Source organism: Pezoporus occidentalis, unplaced genomic scaffold (assembly GCF_034315485.1).
Source record: "Pezoporus occidentalis ecotype Australia unplaced genomic scaffold, CSIRO_AGI_Poc_V1 ctg173, whole genome shotgun sequence".
Classification (NCBI taxonomy): domain Eukaryota; kingdom Metazoa; phylum Chordata; class Aves; order Psittaciformes; family Psittacidae; genus Pezoporus; species Pezoporus occidentalis.
Window position 1 is genome coordinate 69,588 of NW_026913565.1, and position 19,988 is coordinate 89,575.

Sequence of the window (19,988 nt, forward strand, 5' to 3'; positions counted from 1 at the left end):
CAGGCTCTGCTGGGCTGGCGTGAGGGATGTACTTGCTTCCATTGGTATTGCTTAGCCCCTCCCAGCTGGACCAGCGGGTAACTATGTGAATTAGTCTTAAAACAAAGTTAGTAAGTCCACAACTTAGCAGACAAACAGATGTCTCCGCTTATCCTTGTTATTTTTGTAGCAGCTACGCAGAGGTGCCTTGCTGTCACTACAAGAACAGAACTTTTTAAAGTAATAGTTTTCTACCTTAGAAATGAGCTGCAATATTTAGCAAATGCCACTGAGCTGGAAGAACAGCTTCAGGGAAATACAGTTTCTCAGACATTGACTTAAAATTTTTTGCACTCTACAGTTAGGGGAAATTTTCAGGGGTGATTTGGGGAAGCTGAACTTATAAGTGGCTTCTTTTCTTCCGATTTGTTTTTGTACTAAGACTGTATTACAATGTCAGCTGTGATAATTGAACTGGATAATCTTTCTTCAGATGAGATTGAGAGCAAAAAGGATTCCAAGTCAGATTTTAAAGAAGGCAAATTCAGTGATTTGTGTGCCGGTTATCATGCTTTTCAACTTCACTGCTCGCATTCTGCACCAGCTGGTAAGCATGCATTTATATAAACTATTTCCTCAAATCTGTGTCTATTTACTCATGTAACATGTTGCAAGTAAACTCCAAGACCCAATAATGAAAACAAAGGATTTGTTGCTGTCACGTACAGGCATGCATTATATGAAGTATTTTTAACTGCAGAAATAGAGTAGAACGTGTGTGTTTAAATAGAAATAGTGTCTCCTGAGCACTCTGGATATAGAGAACTTCTGGAAGAAGAGCTCAGGAGACTGTTACCTTGGCACTACCTAGAAGATGAGTTTTCCATAGGACATGACATGGGTTTTGTGCAAGTTAGAGCAACCCCAGCAGCTGCTCTGATATTTGACTTGGCGCAGTGTGAATATAAGGTATGCTCTCTAGTGCTTAACACTGTGGCTTCTCTTCTTTTTTCACTGTTAGTTTTTAACCACATCAGGGCTTGTAAAGGTGGAACTGTGTATGCTATAAGATTACTTTTTCATGACCAGAGTGGTTCATGGATTGTTTATATTTGTTGGCAGGTGTTACCTGTAGCTACAGTAGGTCCTCAAAAATGTCAATGAAATAAGCATCAAAGAACTCTGATTTCTCTGAAAATTAATAGTCATAGAGAACACAGCATGTAGCTGCCTTGGATTGGCTAATATAAGCAAGGGTATATAGTTATATATGACCATCTGCAGTTAATCAATGGCATCTGTCATGCCCTTAAAACCTTCTTAAGTATTGGATGGTCATTTACTTAGGAAACACCTTTCAAGAACGATTCCTCTGGTTTCTTGTGGACTTCATATGTATTTTGACATACATAACTCCCAAAGGATAATTTGTCTTTGATCATGTTTTCACTTGCTTATGATCTCTGGAACAAAACACAGACAAGACAAATGGAGAATATCTGAATGTAAGTGACACTTTATCCTGTGACAAGACAACCAACCTGCAGTTGTTGAACTGCAACTTTCACTTGGCTAAAGTAGGTGAATGTGTAAATAAAGCTTTGATGTTCTTAACTCTGTAACAAACTTTTGGAACATTTTTTACTTATAAATCAGTTCTTACACATTTAAATAGCCAAATAGTTGGGATGTCATGCTACTTAGTCTTCTGCAAGAAAATCATAACTTGTGCTTTCAGTAATAGAAACTTTCTGATTTTACTTCCTGTAAAGCCTTCCCTAGGTTTTGTAAAGCAGAATTTTCTCAGGAAAAACACTTCTGAAAGTTTGTATTTTATGTTAGCAGGTTTTTGCAAGGTCAGGAATCAGGTGGCTGGCTGTTCCCTTGGAATCCTAGAACATAACTTTAAAAATAACCTCTCCTACCCCAAGGAAGTTCCATTAAAAAGTTGATGCCTGTGCTAGGTGATAAGCTTTGCTATGTTCCCTACACACCAAAGTAACCTGTTTCTAGTCTACCCAGTTGATAAAGAGTAAAATGAACTTTCAGCTTGAGCAACGTATTGTTTGTGGAACTACCCCATTCAGAATTCTGCAGGAAAGAGATAATAAAAAAATCAAATCCCCTTGTTGGGATTCTTCTATTTGGAAAAATAATTATTTTCTTTTGGAAAGAATTACTATTTCCATGTATTTGTTGCAAACAATTTATTATGCTTAAAGCAGCAATGATGCTAGCAAGCCTCTTTGACAATGTTTTGTCAGAGTTTGAGAATTTTGTAGGTTTGTGGTTTTACATCATGGGAAGAAGCAAATAAATGATGATATGAAATGCCTTAGGATTTTGGGGGGTTTAATGAATGATGAATTAAAGCAAATGCAATCTCATATTTTGCCTTCTAAAATTCTTTGATATATGTATTTTACTAGTGTTTAAAGTTAGCAAGCCCTTTTTGGTTTCCAGTGTTGGGTTGGGTTGGCTGAAGTCTGAATGGAACAGTGCAAACCCTCTCGGCTTCCACATGTCACTTCTTAAAAGGAACTTGTACTTGCTCAGTCATGGCTATTAAACATAAGCAGCTCAAAGTTATATATAGCATTTATATGCTATATAAATAGCAGAGTAGTCCCCAACAATGCTGTTTGACAGGAAAATTAAAACTTTGGGCTATTGTAAGTAACTGAAATTTTGCTCTAAGAATTTAGGGTAGGTTGGTTGGTTGTTTTTGTTTGGTTTTTTTTTCAGATAGCAATAGCAGTATGAAAATCTTCAATGAAATCAACATCCTACATCAAGGTGCCGCACCGAGGTGTACTAGTGTTGTCTCTCCTCTGCCCCATAGGGCTCCACCCTCTGTCTTGGGAATCTTACATTTAGGCTTAATGCTTCTTTTTATTTCCAATGGGTTCATTTTGAGGATTTGAAGAATTCTCCTCAAATTATTCAAATCACCAACCAATGGTAATAAAAAGTACATAAGCTATGAAAACATAAGTGCTATTTGTGAACCTACAAAAAAAAAAAATGGCAGCAAAGAACACGTCCTTCTATTCAACCTCATGTCCACGTAGTCTGTTATGAGAGACTGTTTAAAATCTATAATGCTGTGCTTGTACTATGACTTTCTGTATATAAACCAGAGAATTCGCTATAGGCAGATTATCACTTAAGAAACACTTTTCTTCTTGTAGAACTGATGTGTTAATTTTAAATATAACACCTAACAGTGCAAATACAGAAATGTGAATACTCTTAGAAAGTGGTGTCCTGAAATAGTCCACTCTCAGAATGGAAAATGGAATTGTTGCTGGGGCAGGAAATCATTAACCATATGTTAATTTTGTTCCTGCTTTAACCAAACCCTTTGCAATGGGATGTAAATGTGAAATTACTTCCCTACCTCTCTTGTTAAATGAGAAAGAATGTTGCCATAAATAAGCTTAACTTTCTGTATATCACTCAGTTTTCACTTCTGATGCAAGTACAAATCCTAAGGCTTATTTATTTGGGATCTGAAGATTCATAGAATAGATTCATAGAAGCTAAGTTGGATAAGACCTTTAAGATCATAGACCTTTATCACAGGACGGCCAAGTCCACCACCAAACCATGTCACTAAGGGCCTCACCTACATCCAGGGATGGTGATTCCAACACTTCCCTGGGCAGCCTGTTCCAATACCTGATCACCCTCTTGGTGAAGAAATATCCAGTATAAATCCCCTCTGACACAGCTTGATGCCATTATATGTCAGAATATATTGCAGAGAGTAAAACCGCTAGAATTGGAACAGTAGTGTCGCTGAACTAAAATTTAAAATTCTGGTATGGAATACAGATTTTTTTCATGTTACTGTTTTTTTCGTATTACTGAAACCTTTGGGATTTATCACTTAGAATCATAGAATTGTAGAATCGTAGAATAGTTAGGGTTGGAAAGGACCTTAAGATCATCTAGTTCCAACACCCCTGCCATGAGCAGGGACACCTCACACTAACAATGTCACGCAAGGCTCTGCCCAGCCTGGCCTTGGACACCGCCAGGGATGGAGCATTCACAACTTCCCTGGGAAACCCAATCCGGTGCCTCACCACCCTCACAGGAAAGAAGTTCCTCCTTGTAGCCAATCTAAACTTCCCCTGTTTAAGTTTTAATCTGTAACCCCTTGTCTTATCGCTACAGTCCCTAGTGAAGAGTCCCTCCTCAGCATCCTTATAGGCCCCGTTCAGATACTGGAAGGCTGCTGTGTGGTCTCCATGCAGCCTTCTCTTCTTATACAGGAGGTGCTCCAGTTCCCTGATCATCCTTGTGGCCCTCCTCTGCACTTGTTCCAACAGTTCCATGTCCTTTTTATGTTGAGGACACCAGAACTGCACACAATACTCCAAGTGAGGTCTCATGAGAGCAGAGTAAAGGGGCAGGATCACCTCCTTCGACCTGCTGGTCATGCTCCTTTTGATGCAGCCCAGGATATGGCTGGTAGAATTTCCTTCAGTGCCTGGTGTGTCTGCTGTTCAGACTTCTGAAACAAAGGTAATCTCAGTATTGCAGCTGTAGATATTTCTGCAGATTTAAACCTTATTATCCCTGATATATGCTGTTCTGCTCATGTCTTAATCTGGCCATGGCTGAAAGCGTTCAACCTACAATCATGTACTATCTCCTAATCTTTGTTTTATAACAGTGAGACAAATGATACTCAAAAATTTCTCCACCTAAATTTTCTTATACGTTCCTAGAGATGGTTTTGTCCTAGTAACACTTAATCAGGAAAGAAGAAACCTCTTAAATATATATTTTTAAAAACAATGCATGAGCCATAAGTAAGGTCTTCGTAGCATAAGTGTGTGTGTGGGAGTCAGAGTACACCACTCAAACTTCTGAAATGAGACATGCATTAAATCACATGGATTTGATGTTGTGGCTTTTGGTAGAATAGTGCTGGGCTGGAGAAACAAATTTTTCTCCTTCTGCCTTTTTTGTGGTTCTTTTACTGAAGATTTTTTGGGGACAGGGATATGTGAAAGTTATTTTCCAGATAATAGTTGCTGTGTTTCAGAAGTTATTTTTACTGCTTGTCTATTTATATATTAGAAACCCTCATATAGCACAGGGATGATATAAAAGGAACAAAATGCAGCATTAAACCTAGATCAACTAAAAAGGACTAAAAATCGAAGGACACATTCCTGCAAAATGCTTTGATCCATGTGGCACAGACAATACAGCCAGGCTTATGGGTTGCTCAGGGTAAAGGAAACAGGAGTTAGTGGGTAAAGATGATGTAACTGAGTAATACTTTCAAGTGTTTAGTATTTTGTCTTCAAGACCATCAGTGTAATAAGCATGTATATATTGGTGGAAAAAACTGTATTTTTCTATTTTAGCAGGTCTTGAGGGGCAGAAGAGTCTTTAGGAGTCAGAAGAGAAGGGAGGTAGCTGTTTGAGTTTCACCAACACAAACTAAAGTCCCTTCTGAGACATCAGGATGAGTGGGGATTAAGAAGACAGGATGAGCAAAACTTGTCCTCATTTGCCACCAGAACAAGTATGACAAAAAGGACAGAATCTAACAATTTTCCCCACATTTGTCTGCCCCTCTTTTCCTTTCCAAGATGGCTATGTGAGAGGCAGCAGCAGAATGAGCCCTGAGTTGCTTGCTTTTGTCCTTCCCAGCAACCTCTCTAGACAGCCTGCTACATTGCCCCTCTGAAAAACTCATGATGCACAGACAGTTCCATGAGTGTTGCTTTGCAGAAGAGTAAAATTGTGTGCTTTGTGACATCAGATGGAACTAGAATGCAAAGACATGGAGCCTTGTCTTAAAATTTCCTTCATTGAAATGGAAATCTTTAACAGGCATTTTAGTGGGGGGTGGGAATCTGAAGTTACCTACAGCTTGTACTTCAAATTTCTTTGATTGCAAAGACTTACGTGAACATCCCTTTAGTGAAGATATTTCTATCGTTCCTGAAACAAAATATTTCTGCTTACTGTGAATCTGCTAAACCCAAGTTTCTTAATTACAAATTTGAGAATATAGTTTAATTAGTAAATGATTTTTTCTCTTCACTTAAATTTTGAGAAGTGCTCCAATCATGCTTGCATCTCAACATCCTGGGAACTGAAGAAATAACTTGTAGCTTTGTGTGTAAGTCTGTACCACACCACTAGTTTTCCATAATTACTTACACTAGGATTAGATAAAAAAAACAAGAAGGGAACAGACATAAACCCAGGAAATTATGTGTAATGGTTGCAGTCCAACAGAAGTCCCTGTCTTGCAGTGAGCTCTGTAGGAAGCTGTAGTGCAATGCAGAGTCAGGACTTGAAACACACTAAAGCAATTTTTGAAACTGTTTACTTGAAGCAAAAAAAAAACTAGCAAAGTCATCTTTGCACAAAGATTAGGTGCTATTTTTCTTTCTTCTTCTTCTATATTCTCTCATAAAGCAAAAGGTTAGTTTTCTGTTATTTCAAGATGCAATTAAGACTTGGGTCAGGAAGATCAATATTCAGAAATAAACCTTTTACTTGTTACGCTATGTCAAACCAATACTTAATTGAAAGTTATCAAAAATCATAATTAATTTTGCAGTAGAGCAGAAATATAAGTTATTATCAGTCTCCTAACCTCAATGCAGAAGAAAGTATTTCATTATTTCTGATGGGTAACATTGTCTTTAATTCTAATTTTCCCTTGGATGCGGACTTTGCTATGTCCAAATCGTAAGCAAAATGCTGCCAATTTTGACAATGAAGTGGGCATCTTGTGTGGTAATTGCAGGTGGCGGGGGAAAGCAAGGAGAAGGTGTATCTGTTCATCTGCGGATGGAGACTGGGATTCACATAGTTTGTCTTGGGTCAAGCTGAGATGTTGGCATGGGCGAGGGTCAGTCTTTTTGCTCTTCAGCCTCAAGATGGTACTATAAGCTACCACTGGAAAATCTTTCTCTCTCTTTTGTGCTGCTTTCGGTACCAAAATGTCATTAACAATACACAAAATAAGCCCATAGCTAATAAATAATTCAGTGATTGTGGTGAGGTCTAACATACTGAGGGTTTCACCTCTGCCCCTGGGGGTCCTGCCTTCTATCCTTACATGGCTACAGGAAATGGAAACTAAGCTGGATATAGAAATTTAATTTTTCCCAGAGGCATAATTTCTCTTCTGTCCTCTTCCTTCCTCTAATGAGATATTTACTTTCAATGCAAGAGGGGTGTGGGTCAGCTAACTCTGAGTAAAGACACTCTAATGATTTATGATTGTGGATTTTCTTTCCCAAATTCCTTCAGTAGTAATAGATGAAGTATTTCTACATAAAGAATATTCTGCTCTCGCAGATATTACCGAAACTTTCCCTGATAGGGGAGGTGAAGTCAATACTTGGAAAACAGATCAATGGGGACATGGTAACAAAGGTCAAAAAATGGGAATAAGAGTTGCTTCATCTAGTACAGTATATGTTAGACTTCCAAAACCTGAATGCAGCAACTAAACGCTTTTATCTTAGTTGATGGAAGAAGCGGGTCTGTGTGCTTTAGTCTCTTCTTGAATAAAAAGCATAAACTGACAAGCAGGTCTCTAGTATAATACAGGTTGGAAGATGACTCAGTGTGAATGGGGAGGTTGCTGAATTACTACAGGTTTCTTAGAAACTTAAGTCTAGGGTTAGGTCTCTACATGCTATTATAACAGCATGTTTTGAAAGAGCAAGTCTGGAGATCGTAAGTGTTATGAGTAGACTGACCTCCATGTATCAGTGACTTAGGTAAACAAAGGATGCTCATATGGTAATGCAGAATAGCTGTATTCCATGTTTGAACACAGACGTTATCATAAGATCTGATGTCTGTAGCTAGACCACATATAATCAGTAAACAAGTTATGTCAGTACATGATTTATAAGCTATTGTTTATGATTGATTGTTTTTTTTTGTATGCGTATTAATAATATTTGAGTTTCTGTTACACCACCAAAAATGTATAGAAACTCTAGCAGCTTTTCTACATGTCTGTGATATTTATAGCAGTATTTTAATATGACCTAAGTTAACCTGATTATAAAAAGAAATCAGTAAAACTTCCTGAAAAGACAATTTTAGCAATGTTTGGAAGGGACATCATGGGAGAGAGAGAATTATACACAGAGTTATCTGTGCAGGCAGCTGAATGTTAAAAATAGAAAGTTTTGAGTGGTGCTGGAAGAGACAAGTGTATTTTTCATAAAGTAAATGCTAAGAAATAATTTGGCTGCCTATTAGTCTCAATCCTAAAATGTGCTGGTTTGCTGGTAAAATAATAAATCGAGATGTTACCTGTAGGAGTTATGTATTTATATATGCAGAAGTATTAGTAATTATTTAGACCTTTATCATCTTTGTGCTCCTACCTTTGGAGAGCATGGTGAAGTCACTTAGATCTAAATACATCTGTCTCTTGGACCAGTATGATTACACCAAACCTCTCTATATACTTCTCATGAAGAGAGGTAGCCTTGCGTTTCTGTTTTAATGCTTTAATAATTGATTGAACTATACTGTTTCTAAAATAGTGTTCTTTTCTGTATTAAAATGAAATAGAGCTTCAAAACAGCATCCTACTTTGCATCATGTACCATAAATCTTTGAAGCAAGCAACACCCTTCCTTATTCTGCTGCTATATTTCTATTCTGCTCTGTAATGGATTGTGCTATATGTAAGTTAATGGTTTAGTCCGCTACTAATATTAATTATTTCAGAATGTTGCTAACAAGAAAGGTAATGTTTAACAAATTTGGTTTGAACAAACAGGCTGATGTCTGTTGAAGATGAACTGTATCAATCTTATTTGAGTCCTTAAGTGCAAGCTAATTTCTACAGTGCCTTTTTTCTTGCATATTTTGAAACAAATAAGTTCTTGTACCTTTTTTTTCCTTTGGAAAGATAATTCTTTCTTACATTTATCTGCAAGGTGTTTTTTTTTTCTGGTAGTAGCTTTAATTACTCTTTAATTTATTTGTTTTCTCACATTTTTTCCTTCTGTGGTAAAGAATAACAGATCAACTATACTGCGCATGGCACTGGGACTGTGAATAAGACATTAAAACTGATTTCTTTCCTTACCTAGGCATTGAAAAATGTCTAATTATCAGAATTCCATGAAGCTACTAAAAGAACTTGAGTTAGTCCCCAGTGCAAAATTTTTCTCATGTCGTCTTGGTTTATCTTTGCCTTTTATATTCCAAACATTTTTATTTTGGCACTCTAAAGCTGCTTTCACAGTCTTTCCATTCAAAAGTTTTCAGTTCTGCAAGAAAAGATTATAAAATATTCAAGGAAAACTCCTTTGTAGGGGTATTTGTTTACTCAACCTTTCCTTCACCCCAACAACATTTTGCTGAACCTGAACAAGTGAACTAATGAATTATTTAAGTGAACCACCATCAAAATCTCATGTTGCTATGTCATAGATTTGTGCTCCTGGTTCCTACAATCTGATTCTGTTTTGCCAAAGGATAAGACATGCAAGGTCTGCACGCTGTCTCTGCTAGGATACTCACTAAGGCAAGCTCTGTTGGTGAAACTTTAAAGAGACAACAATTAATGAAGAGAGGTTCTTGCCCTGTAAGCCTTGTCACGCCAAACCATCTTGTTTTACTCCATGGCACCTCAACAGAATAAAGACTGGATTATGGCTAGTCTTTTGGAAAGTTAATTTCTGATGTACATCAGTCAAGAATATAATTGGATTCATCTGCGAGTTTCCTAAAAATGTCTTGAAAAATGCATGGACTCTGAAAGTTGTCTCTGAGAAAACAAAGAATGAGGGAAGGAGAACCCTAATTTTGCTTAGATGCTTGAGTTGGCTGCTCATTGTGGCTCTGAGGAATGCCTGGTATGAGGTGCCAATTGTCATGGCTCACTTCTGTTGATGAAACTCAATGTTATTTTAGAAATAAAATAGTAGTAAAAATAGCAAGTGTATTCTGGGATAGCACTGTTAGATTTTCTTTCGGTCAAAAAAAAAAAGACTGAGTCATTCATGATTAAAGAGCTCTATCTTTATGTGCCCTTTTTACTTTTGCTTATAAAAACCCGAGGAGAACATAAATCTTCAGAACTCAAAGATGGTCAAAACTACGTTGAATGAAGCTTCTTCCAAATGTTGATATTTCATTCCCAAGAGTGATTTGGCCTTGTTATGGGATTAACTTAACTAAATAATATAACAAATGAAGGATGTTTTTATATCTTTTTCCTTAATTTCTGGAAAAATGCATTTTTGTATACACTTCTTACAGAGGGTGTACTACTAACTTGTTCACTTAGCTCAGGAAGGAAATAGCGAGGGCCATTCAAAGAAGTTCAAATAGATGTGCCATTTATAGACATTGTCATCCTGAATGTTCAAGAAGTTTGATACAATGCATTTTTTGGCATGTTCTACTCTTAATAGTATCTGTTGCAGCAGAATTAAAGGTGATAGTTTATTTTTAGAAAACCTTGTTTCCTAATGTTGTAATTTTGATCTCCATATGCTATCCTTCTGATTTTTGCTTTGCTGGAAAAAACAAAACACATAGAGTTGTGAACTCTGGGACAGAGCTGTTATGTTTTCTGTCCTTTGTAGGACTTACAGGAATTTTCACACTGGCTCAGGTAAAAATCTACCGTATTTGGTATCCTGCTTCTGGCAGCAATCAGTATCTGCTATTTCAGAGGAAAGGAGAACAGGAAAGCATGTTGCTGGCCATGTTTCCAGTGATGTCTCAAGGACATCCTACCACTTGATCAGCCTGAGAAGCACTGAAGTCTTGCAGGAGGTATAGCACTCAGCTGTGAGAAAAATCAGTTTTCAGTTTCACAAATGCAGACTTTAGTCTCTGCTTTTAGCTAGCTCAAAACTGGGGCAAAGAGTGCTTGAATGAGTCTGGAAGAAACTAAAAGATCCTCTAGAACTGATCGTCTTTTAAACCTTCATAATTAACGTTAGGAATTTGCCTCCTAATCTTGTATTCATATTTTGGTACCAATGGTGATTCTCTTCTTTCTATGTAGCTCATGTTTTTCAAAGTTTCACAAGGTCTGTTACTGTCCTTATACTTTATGACCAGAACATATTCTCCTCTCCCTTTTGATTCACTCTGCGTAGAGCATTTGAAACAGTCTTCCTCTCTGCTCAAATTGCTAAGTTTTTCTTTCTTGACCTTTGCACAAAGGTAACTTTTTCATCTGTCCATCAGCAGTTCTGATTCTGTTTCATTTCACTTCTGACTTTTCACTTCACATTGCACGTCTGTTTTTTATTTTTAGCATCTGTTTTCTCACTCGTTCCTTTATAACTCTCACTTGTATAGCCATGACTATTCCCAAGCATAACACACTTTAAACATGCATTTTCAGTTCTTTTCTTAAAACCAGTTGTTTAGTTTTTGGGTACTTCCAGTACCTTAACTTTTTGTACCCTACACCTTTAATACTCTGACTTGCTTCTCATTAGTAGGACACTTTGTGACTTTCTCTGCTGCTTTCAACAGCATGATCCTACTGATGTTAATTATTTTTAACTATTTCCATTTCTTTCATGTTTTCCTTTGCTATCTTAATCTTCTTTTCTATCTTAATCAAGCTCAGGAGTGTTGCGTCCTGACTAGAAGGAAATGTGGCAGAAGGTCAGGAGGGCTCCATGAATGGATAAGGAGCTACTGAGGAATCTCAGATGTAAAAATGAAGATTATAAGAGGTGAAGAGGTGGAAGTGAGGACAAGCAGCCTGGGAAGAATACAGGGAGCTAGGGATCAGGTCAGGAAAGCTAAGACCAAATTAGAATTGGCAAAGGATGTTAAAGATATCAGGAAGGGATTCTATAGGTATGTTGCAAACAAAAGGCAGACTAGGGATAATGTGGGCCCTCTCCAGAAGCTCTCAGGAGAACTAATTACCCTGGATTTGGAGAAGGCTGAGGTTCTGAATGACTTCTTTGCCTCGGTCTTCACTGGCAAATGCTCTTACCACACCACCCAAGTCTTGGAAGGCAGATGCAGGGACTGTGAGAATGAAGACAGTAGGCCCACTGTAGGAGAGGATCTGGTTTGAGACCATCTTAAGAACCTGAATGTGCACCAGTCCATGGGACCTGATGAAATCCATCCGCGGGTCCTGAAGGAGCTGGCAAATGAAGTTGCTAAGCCACTGTCCATCATATTTGAAAAATCATGGCAGTCAGGTGAAGTTCCCGATGACTGGAAAAAGGGAAATATAACCCCCATTTTCAAGAAGGGGAAAATGGATGACCCAGGGAATTACAGACCAGTCAGTCTCACCTCTGTGCCTGGCAAAATCTTGGAGCAGATTCTGCTGGAAGGCATGCTAAGGCACATGAAAATCAACAAGGTGCTTGGTGACAGCCAGCATGGCTTCACTAAGAGGAAATCCTGCCTGACCAGTTTGGTGGCCTTCTATGATGGGGCTATGGAACTGAGGTACAGTGGTAGAGCAGATGACATCATCTACCTGGACTTGTGCAAAGCATTTGACACTGTCCCACAGGACATCCTTGTCTCTAAATTGGAGAGACATCAATTTGATGGATGGACCACTCGGTGGATAAAGAACTGGCTGGATGGCCGCACACAAAGGGTTGTGGTCAATGGTTCAATGTCCGGCTGGAGACCAGTAATGAGTGGTGTCCCTCAGGGATCGGTGTTGGGACCGGTCTTGTTCAACATCTTTGTCACTGACATGGACAGTGGGATTGAGTGCGCCCTCAGCAAGTTTGCCGATGGCACCAAGCTGTGGTTCAGTTGATACCCTGGAGGGAAGGAATGCCATCCAGAGGGACCTTGACACACTTGTGAGTTGGGCTGATGCCAACCTCATGAAGTTTAACCATGCCAAGTGCAAGGTCCTACACCTGGGTCAGAGCAATCCCAGGCACAGCTACAGGTTGGGCAGAGAAGAGATTCAGAGCAGCCCTGTGGAGAAGGACTTGGGGGTGTTGGTCAATGAGAAAATGAACATGAGCCGGCTTCAGTGTGTGCTTGCAGCCCAGAAAGCCAACTGTATCCTGGGCTGCATCAAAAGGAGCGTGACCAGCAGGTCGAAGGAGGTGATCCTGCCCCTCTACTCTGCTCTAGTGAGTTCCCTTTTGGACTACTGTGGGCAGTTCTGGTGTCCTCATGTCTGTAAGAAGGACATGGAGCCATTGGAGCAAGTCCAGAGGATGGCCATGAGGATGATCAGGGGGCTGGAGCACATACCATATGAACATAGGCTGAGAAAGTTGGGACTGTTCAGCCTGGAGAAGAGAAGGCTGTGTGGAGACCTCATAGCAGCCTTCCCGTATCTGAAGAGGGCCTACAAGGATGCCAGAGAGGGACTTTTCATTAGGGACTGTAGTGATAGGACAAGGCAGAATGGGTTTAAACAATGGAATTTCAGGTTAGATATAAAAAAGACATTCTTTACTGTGAGGGTGATGAAACACTGGAACAGGTTGCCCAGGGAAGTGCACACCCTGGCAGTGTTCAAGGCCAGGTTGGACAGAGCCGTGGGTGACATGGTCTAGTGTGAGACATCCCTGCCCATGGCAGGGGGGCTGGAACTGGATGATCTTAAGATCCTTTCCAACCCAGCCATTCTGTGATTGTATGATTCTTTCTTTCAAGAAAGAAGAGACTGTTAAGATTTCCATTTTCAAAGTTATCTGCAAAATTGTATTTTTAAGATATACATTCTGTAAATAAGAGAACTAAAATAAGGAGGGGAAATTTGAAGCTGGTACTATAGGCATTTTTTTGTGGATGCAGTTTTCATAACTAAACGAGATCTGATATGATGTATACCATATATGTAAATTTGAATGCAGTAATAAGGAATATTCTGTGCTATTATTTAGGCAGTTTTGTTGTAGAATGAGATGTGAGGAGTTTGAGGAGACTCGGTTGAAAGAATCAAATGCTCAAGTTCCTTCTTATTTTGCACAGTATGGGTCCACTCAGCATTTCTGGAAGAATAAGTTGTGACTGATGTGCCCAACACTGTGAAGGAGCTGGTCAGCCATAAATTATATAAGGCTGCTGTGGGTTTTTAAAAAGATGAACAGTTGTCGTGGTTTAAACCCTGTTGGCAAGTCAGCCACGCAGTCTCTCTCTCACCCCGCCCCATTCCCCCCCCCCCCCTTTTTGCCCTTTCCCTGCTCCTGGAGGGATGGGGAGGAGAATCGAAAGAATGCAACTCCCACGGGTTGAGATAAGAACAGTTTAGTAACTAAGGTATAACACAAATCACTACTGCTACCACCAATAATAATAATGATAAAGGAAATAACAAGGGAAGAGAATACAGCACCTCAGCACCCGCTGACTGATAACTCGCCCCACCCTGCCCAACTGAGCACCAACCGATACCTAGTCCTAACCCGCAGACTCCCAGCCTTTCTGGCTAACTCCCAGTTACATCCTGGGCATGACGTGCTGTGGTATGGAATACCTCTTTGGTCAGTTTGGGTCAGGTGTCCTGTCTCTGCTTCCTCACAGCTTCCCCTCCTCCCTGGCAGAGCATGAGGCTCACAAAGTCCTTGGTCAGAGTAAACATTGGTGTTATCAGCTCTGTTCCCAGGCCGAAAGTCAAAACACAGCACTGCACCAGCTACTAAGAAGAAGAAAAGTGACTGCTACTGCTGAACCTAGGACAATAGTGAATATAGTCTTCAAATTTTCTCTAATTTTATTATTAATTTAACATGAATAATAATTCTTACTGGATGTAATTCAGCAAGAATAAAACACAGAATCATAGAATGGTTTGGGTTGAAAGGGACCTTAAAGCTCATCCAGTTCCAACCCCCTGCCGTGGGCAGGGACACCTTCCACTAGACCAGGTTGCTCCAAGCCCCATCCAACCTGGCCTTGAATAGTGCCAGGGATGGGGCAGCCACAGCTTCTCCAGAGAACCTGTGCCAGCGCCTCAGCACCCTCACAGGGAAGGATTTCTTCATTATATCCAACCTAAATCTTCCCTGTTTCAGTTTGAACCCATTACCCCTTGTCCTATCACTACAGTCCCTGATGAAGAGTCCCTCTCCAGCATCCTTGTAGGCCTCCTTCGGATACTGGAAGGTTGCTATGAGCTTCTCTTCTCCAGGCTGAAGAGCCCCGATTTTCTCAGCCTTTGTATGCAAGGTGCTCCAGCCCCCAATACTTTCAGCATTAATTTTTCTGTTAAAAAAAAAAAACATAAAGTTTAGCTATTGCGGTGGAAAACTTGCATGTTTATTTGTTTGGAGTAGTGCTTGTCAATAGCGCTGCAGAAATGAATTTGTAACTAGCAGATTAGAGTGAAAAAATGGTTTAGCTGTTTCTCCTAAAAAGATAAGGGAGAGAACTAAGGAATCTCTTGGATGTGCCAAGCTCATGGCAGCATGCTTTTTTGAAGCATTTATGTGGTGATTTGAGATCTTGCTAAACCCTGGAACAACTCACAGTGCATATATACATATGAACAGATTGGGAAGGCAACCACTCAGCGCTCCTTTGTTCACTGCTGTGCATGCCATGTGCGAGTGAAACAAAGATGTGGGTGAGATCCAGGCTTCAGATATGTAACGGCAAGTAGAACAGAATCATATGCCCAAATGTTCCCTCTCTGCTTTTAAGATTTAAAAACAAGGGGTATAAAAACCTGATGACTATTGCAAAGATGAAACTACCACACATTCCATATTGGCTTCTTTGCTTTGTTCAAACTGTCCTCCACAAATAGCTCTGTGTATATGAGGCCTTCAGTGACATGGTTTAGCAATGGACTTGGCAGTACTGGGGTAACGGTTGGACTTAACAATCTTAACGGTCTTTTCCAAACTAGTTGATTCTATGATAATGCCACAAGTTTAATGATGCCTTGGGACTAAGTCTCTGCTGCTGAGCAGGGCAAAAGTTCTCTTATTCGTGTTTTTTTTCTGAAGTAGGAAAAAAAAATCCCTAAATATGCTGTTTGAATGCATGAAAGAACACACCATCTTGTTCTTTAATTAGCAAAGGTTATTCAGGGTTGTTCTGCAACACCAGCTTTTATTAGTAAAGTATTGGATTTTTTACAACAGGCTAGAGCAGCTACTTGCTGTCAGACTTGAGTAGTGCCCTGACCAGAAGTTTCATTAGAGGTAGAATTAACACTAGGAAACATGATCCAAATAATGTTTAAAAACTTTAAATAACTGTCATTAACCTGATACTAGGCTGTAAAGTTTTTAAAGACTTTCAATCCAGTAGAATATTTTCCATAAAAAGCAACTACCAACAAGCCAACTCCTTTCCTCTGTTCTTTAACAAAGCTCCCAGAGTCCAAATCAGCTCTTAATTTCATTCTTCACTCTGAAGATGGTGATCGGATGAGAACAAAACATACTGCACAGAGTTCTCTTAAGAAATCCAAGCACGTTTTAAAAGAACTGTTTATAACAACTCAACGGTTTGAGTGTTTAGACTCAAGCTCATTGTTTTGTTCCAAAAAGTGGAATCCTACTATAGTCACATATTTTCCTTTTGCATTACAGTATGAATTACATTTCATAGCTTTACAAGACTTCTCCAACGGACTGAGACTCCAAGCAGGAGTACAAATAACCCCTATTGATATTTGCATGTCGTGGGAGAAGCCTTGGCTCCTGAATTTGCTGTTGTGTGAGCAGCCCTCTTAGGCAGTGCATTGCTAACACCACAGTGTAGTACCCAGTGCTGTCTTAAGCACTCATGCTTCTCTTTGTCTCCTTGTTGTGTATGTGCATTTTCCTGTGAAAGGGATACTGAGCAGCCTGACTGCATAAAGTTCTTTGTTTCCCCTCTGTGCACACACCAGCACTGGCTCCAAGGCTGCTTGTTTAAGAAACCTTGGGCCTCAGTCTGCATTCCTCTGTATCAGCTTTGGGTAGCTGCAGCACAACATAGGGATAGAATATATGTTGACTTGAATGCCAGTTAATTCTTAAAACACTCTCCAGTAAATAATAGTTGCACAGCATTAGTATACCACAGATGCACTATGTCTTGAATTTAAAGCTCCTTTGTAAATTATTCCTTCTTGAAACTTTAATTTCAATTAAAAATGACAAGTCATGTGGAGTCAAACAGTAAGCAGTTACCAGAACGTAGTCTTTAAATGTGGGTAGTTGCACTAGATCTCAAACAGATTAAAATATGAAATTCTGATGGTGAATTTTAACTTGGTGATGATTTTGCAGCAGATGCTTAGGCTAAAATCTGGTATAGGTGTTTCAATGTGTGTAGCTAAGATTAAAAACTAGATGTAGCAGGAAGAAGAGTAAGCTTAGTCATCTCAGGAAAGGTTTTGTTGTACAGAAATAAATAATGAAAGTTACATCCTTTAAGGACAGAATATGGATATTTCCTGATTAAAGCTTGCTTTCTTTTTACAAAAGCATGAAAACCCTCCACTGTTAGAAAACCAGTAGTTTTCAGGGAAGAGAACTGTTAACAAATAGAATTAACAAGGACTTTCACCAGCTGTGTGTTAATTGGATTTTTGTGTTTCTTGACACTCTTTTTCATTATAAAACCCTTTGCAATTCCAGCCTAGAGAAAGCATGAGGATTTGCAAAATGCCTTTTAAGACAATGGCATTTTTAATTACTTCGCAAGCCTTTTGGAGGTTGAGCGTACAACTGTAGTTTTTACTTAAATAAGAAACCTTGATGTAAATCACTTCTGTGATGTACATGTTGCATTTTCAAACTTATCTTAAATGCCATTAGATTCAGTGACACTTTTTCAGTGACTAATGTGAGCTTTAGATTTTTGTCTTTGCATCTGTTTTAATGAGGAGTGTTTCCTAGTATCACAGTATCAGGATCCTGAATGTACAAGACCTATATGGTAATGCTGCAATATATGTCTTTGGGGAAAAGCCGCAACTAGAAACTCAATAGTTCAGCAAAATAAAGGTCTTTCTGCTCCACAGAATTCATTTACGTGGCATTTTACAGAAACTGGATACTGCATATAAAGAACAGAATTAATGACTAAGTATGACATGTTAGTTCTTCATTTTTATTGCTTCAGATTGTTTAATATGTTTATTTAACTTGGGCACAAGTTAGTACTTATAAAGAAAATCATCAGACTTGACTGTTGATATAAGAGTCTCAACTAATTAAACATGAGAAGGTAACTTAGTCATATTAATTTGTCCATTTTTCATATTAGCCATTTTGACATGTAGCATAGTTATTTACATGATGTGTTTTATAAACTACTACATTAGAAGATTATGCCCTTCTATAACTAACCGCTTTTGAAGAACACTGAGGAACCAGGTGCAGCGTGTAAAAACTGACAACTTAGTCTGGAGTTGGTTTAGCTGAAAAATAGGTGAAAGTTGGAGGACTTATTAATTCTGCAACCATACTCTGAAATTACTATAAGGCTTCATGTGAACAGAACTTTCCTTTTCCACAGTGCACCGAATCAAGGCTGCTATGATAGCACTGTGATTTCTATAGCCTCGCATTACTTAGAAACCATTAGCAGATGTGACAGCTGCTTTTTTCATGATGATGAAATTTGACACAGCATTCAAATAGGAGAGCTTCCACAGAAACTGGAAGGTTTCTGCTGACTGAGGCTAAGAAAAACTGCTTTTTAAGTTTTGACTTCCTTGATTACTCTTCAACCTTTCCATTTTGGCCTCTTTCAAGCTTATTCTGGGCTTCTGATAAACTCCACATTTGTTACTATTTTCACATCTATAGCAGGAAGAACATGATTGTGGAGGCATTGTTCTCAGTTTGCAATCCTTTGTCAATATGTGAAATGCTGAAATTCCTTTTATTTTATGTTGATGTCTTCAAGGTTTGCTTCTTGTACCTACAGGTGCTGATGTATCAGAACCTGGTTTCTCAGTGTGTGTCCTTCAGCATGATTTTACTTACTAAAATTGGCAGAGTAATTGGTAGTGTTTGGGGTGGTGTACAAAACCAGCATTGTTAGAACAATTCCCACTAGTCGAATTACCAGAAGCTACTGGCATTGAGTCTGGGGTTTCCAGATGAAGTAACAGAGGTGGTCTCTGTATTTTTTAAAAATAAGACACGCACACACGTGTCGTCCATCTCCTTCCTTCCCTCTCCCCACCTCCCTTTTGTTTCTTTTATTCTTATCAATCAAACTGTAGCAAATTTACTCAGGCAGAATGCAAAATTTTTCCTGGCTGAACCTGATATCTCAGTGTGGAATATTATCTATTGACGGTGAGGAAGCATATCTTCAACACCAAAAATATGAATCCACAGTCTCCATAAAGAAATGAGCCTGTGCCGTGTATGTCACTGACTGATAGATTCTGGTGGAATCATTCATTAAAAATCAATAAATCATTGTTGTGTTACCTTACCAGAAATTACTATGCTAATATGGTTGTTCAGAGACATTTGGCCTCTGATCTTATTGTGCAATCGTTCTGGAGAGAATAAAAGAGCCCAACGTAGGCATAGCTTTGTGGCTAATTGCTTTTCATCTGATATATTCCTCTGTCGATAACTTTTCTGACGCCCTTTCTACTCAACATGATGGAAGATTTGAACCTTGAAATATGACAATACAGATCAATAAGTACTGGGTGAAATGTTATTTTGTTTTTTATTTCTGTGCTTGCAGTATCACTTATTCATTTGTTTATATGAGAAGAGTGTTGTTACAAGAAAAAAAAGCTCAGCCTTTGTTTCCTTGGAATCTTGGAACACTGAGTTTCATACTCAGCTTATCTGTAGTACAAACACAGCATTTTCCAAAAGGCCAAGTTTGGACTAGCTAGCTGTGCAATGTCCAAGCTAAGCAGAGTCTAAGAGAGAGAAATGGAACTGGTATTCTCGCTCTGAGAGAGACCCTACATTTTTGCATTAGGTGTTGTATTAGTGGTCCCTGATATTCAGTGGCTTCTTTGGAAGCCTTTGTTCTTCTTAGGTTTATTGAAGGGTAAAGAGCCTCTTCTAGTTTGAGGTGGCTTTTCCTCC

General features: G+C 39.0%; 1 protein-coding gene across 2 annotated transcripts in view; it reads left to right on the top strand.

Moving 5' to 3' along the window:
• The first annotated feature begins 389 nt into the window (after positions 1-389).
• ANO3 (anoctamin 3) overlaps positions 390-19,988 on the top strand; it is a 212,283-nt gene continuing 192,684 nt past the window's right edge. For both annotated transcript variants that reach the window (XM_062614205.1, XM_062614206.1), the window contains exon 1: positions 390-586. In XM_062614205.1, the coding sequence (XP_062470189.1) occupies positions 433-586 (154 nt within the window). In that variant the 5' untranslated portion in view covers positions 390-432. The remainder of the gene's footprint in view (positions 587-19,988) is intronic.